General features: G+C 40.1%; 1 protein-coding gene across 1 annotated transcript in view; it reads left to right on the forward strand.

Annotated features, from left to right (window-relative positions):
- The window catches only part of LOC106872789 (uncharacterized), a 433,274-nt gene that overhangs the window by 333,200 nt on the left and 97,574 nt on the right, over positions 1–2,500 (forward strand). The window contains exon 9 of the mRNA XM_052969923.2: positions 346–429. Within this exon, the coding sequence (XP_052825883.2) occupies positions 346–429 (84 nt within the window). The remainder of the gene's footprint in view (positions 1–345; positions 430–2,500) is intronic.

A 2,500-nucleotide genomic window follows, 5' to 3' on the forward strand; every position in this document is an offset into this window, starting at 1 on the left:
CTTTTACAGGACTTAGAAAAACTGAAGGACCACTGCAATAAGTATGTGAATCTGAGAGGGGGATATGTTGAATAAAATCATAATTAACTGATCCTCCTGTATTTTCTTTTACCCGAAGCCAGCAACATTTCAGCACCCCCTTGTATATATGTACATGTGTGTATATATATATAAAACACAGGAAGTGGATTTCATTGATGGAAACCGAAAGAAACCTGTTATATACCCTGAACCCACCTCCCAACATGCCCTACTATGCAATTTTTACCATATTTGGTATTATTTTTTTTCTGCTACAGTTGTAATTGATAATCAACTTTGTGTATCCCTCTTACCTCTTTTCAGATTTGGAACCAGAAATACATGATGATGAGGAACTCTATGAGTTGCAAGATGATGGCTTACTACATCCTGTTGAGGCCTTTCCCGGTAAGTTTGTTACTTTTTGAATCATTTGTTGTATTTCTTTTGAGCATGCATCAGTGCTGCTGCCACTGCTGCTGCTACTCCTTTTCTACATACTGAGCAGGGCCATCTACCTGAAGGGGTTTGTGTTTTATGTACCTTCCTACTTATTAGGATTTTGGTTTTAGCTAGGTTGACTCTAAGGCCCTTCAATTCTAGACCTTGCTTCCACACCTGAAACTTCTCCTCTAGTTCTGATAGTGACTCCGCAATTAGGGCAAGGTCATCAGCATAGAGGAGCTCCCAGGGGCAACCTGTCTTGAACTCCTCTGTGATTGCCTGGAGGACTATGATAAATAAGAGGGGGCTGAGGACGGAACCTTGGTGGACCCCTACCTCTACCCGGAATTCATTGCTGTACTCATTTCCAACCCTCACCTTACTGGCAGCATCTCTGTACATGGCTCACACAGCTCTCACTAACCATTCTTCTATCCCAAGTTTCCTCATTGACCACCAGATAAGGGATCGGGGGACCCTGTCAAAGGCTTTCTCCATGTCAACGAAAGCCAGGTACAGAGGTTTATCCTTAGCTAGGTATTTCTCCTGCAACTGTCTCACTAGAAATAAGGCATCAGTAGTGCTTTTACCTGGCACGAACCCAAACTGCATCTCATCTAAATTGATTCACTCCCTAATTAGTTGGGCTATGACCCTCTCTGTAACTTTCATAACCTGATCTAACAGCTTGATGCCTCTTATTTGTATCAGTTTCAAATTTTGTTACAAGGCTGGCAAAATTGGGGGAAGGAGTAAGTCAATGACATTAACCCTAGTGCTCAACTGGTGCTTATATATTGACCCCAAAAAAGATGAAAGGCAAAGTCAACATCAGTGAAATTTGAACTCAAAATGTAAAGACTGACAAGATGCTACTGAGCATTTTGCCTGGCATGCGAATGATTCTGCTAGCTTGCTGCCTTAAAATATATTAAAATATTGGTTTCAAAATTAAGCACAAGGCCAGCAAGTTCAGGAGAGTGGAGCTAGTTGATTGCATTGACCCCAGTTCTTAACTGGTACTTACTTTCTCAACCCCAAAAGGATGAAGGACAAAATCAACCTTGGCAGAATTTGAGCTCAGTGAGTAAAGATGGGCAAAATGCTACTAAGCATTTTGCCCTGTGTGCTAACAATTCTGCCAACTTGCTGCTTTGAAATAGATTAAAATAAAGAGCACATAATGTAGATAAGGTACCTTTTATATTTGTTTTAGTCATTGAAATGCAGCCACTGCCAAGGCCCTGCCTTGCAGGGTTTAGTTGGACAAATTGACCCTAGCACTTTACTTATTTTTTAAAGTTTTGTAATTGTTCTGTTAGCCCCATCTGCTAAAATTCTTTCTTCCTTCCTTCCCATTTAGAATGTGAGACCTGATAGTAATGACAAAATGTAGAAGCTGGTGCATTAGATGGGCTTAGGCTGGGTGGTGTTCAGTACTATACTTTTAACTACCTCTAATAACATGTCTGTAAGTGTTGGTGATCCACTAATCAATCAGACAACCTGTTTTGGGATGTAGTCTTGAACAGGATATTTTGTGATCAATGCTTCAATATGTCTCTTATTTTACATATGTAGAGGGTTGTTAACTGATGCATCTCTTTGCTTAACCCTTTAGCATTTAAACAGACCATATCAGACCCAAATATTCTACCAGTTTTATGTTCAAACCAGCCAAATTCAGCCTCTCATATTTACCCTACAATGTCATTCTAAATATAAAGAATCACATCATTGAAATCTCAAAGCTATGATTAAATGCATGATTAAATCAAAACAACACGAATGAATAAGCATTGCATTTGACAAAGTAATCTGAATGCTAAAGGGCTAATGAGGAATTCCAATCAGTGGTCATTTGGAGTTGTTGGCATCCCTTATCTTTTACTTGTTTCAGTCATCAGGCTGTGGCCATGCTGGGGCACTGCCTTGAAAAATTTTTAGGAGTGGCTGTGTGGTAAGAAGTTTGCTTCTCAACCACATGGTTCCAGGTTCAGTCCCATTGCGTGGTATTTTGGGCAGGTGTCTTCTT

Source organism: Octopus bimaculoides, chromosome 1 (assembly GCF_046866305.1).
Source record: "Octopus bimaculoides isolate indiv1 chromosome 1, ASM4686630v1, whole genome shotgun sequence".
Lineage (NCBI taxonomy): Eukaryota > Metazoa > Mollusca > Cephalopoda > Octopoda > Octopodidae > Octopus > Octopus bimaculoides.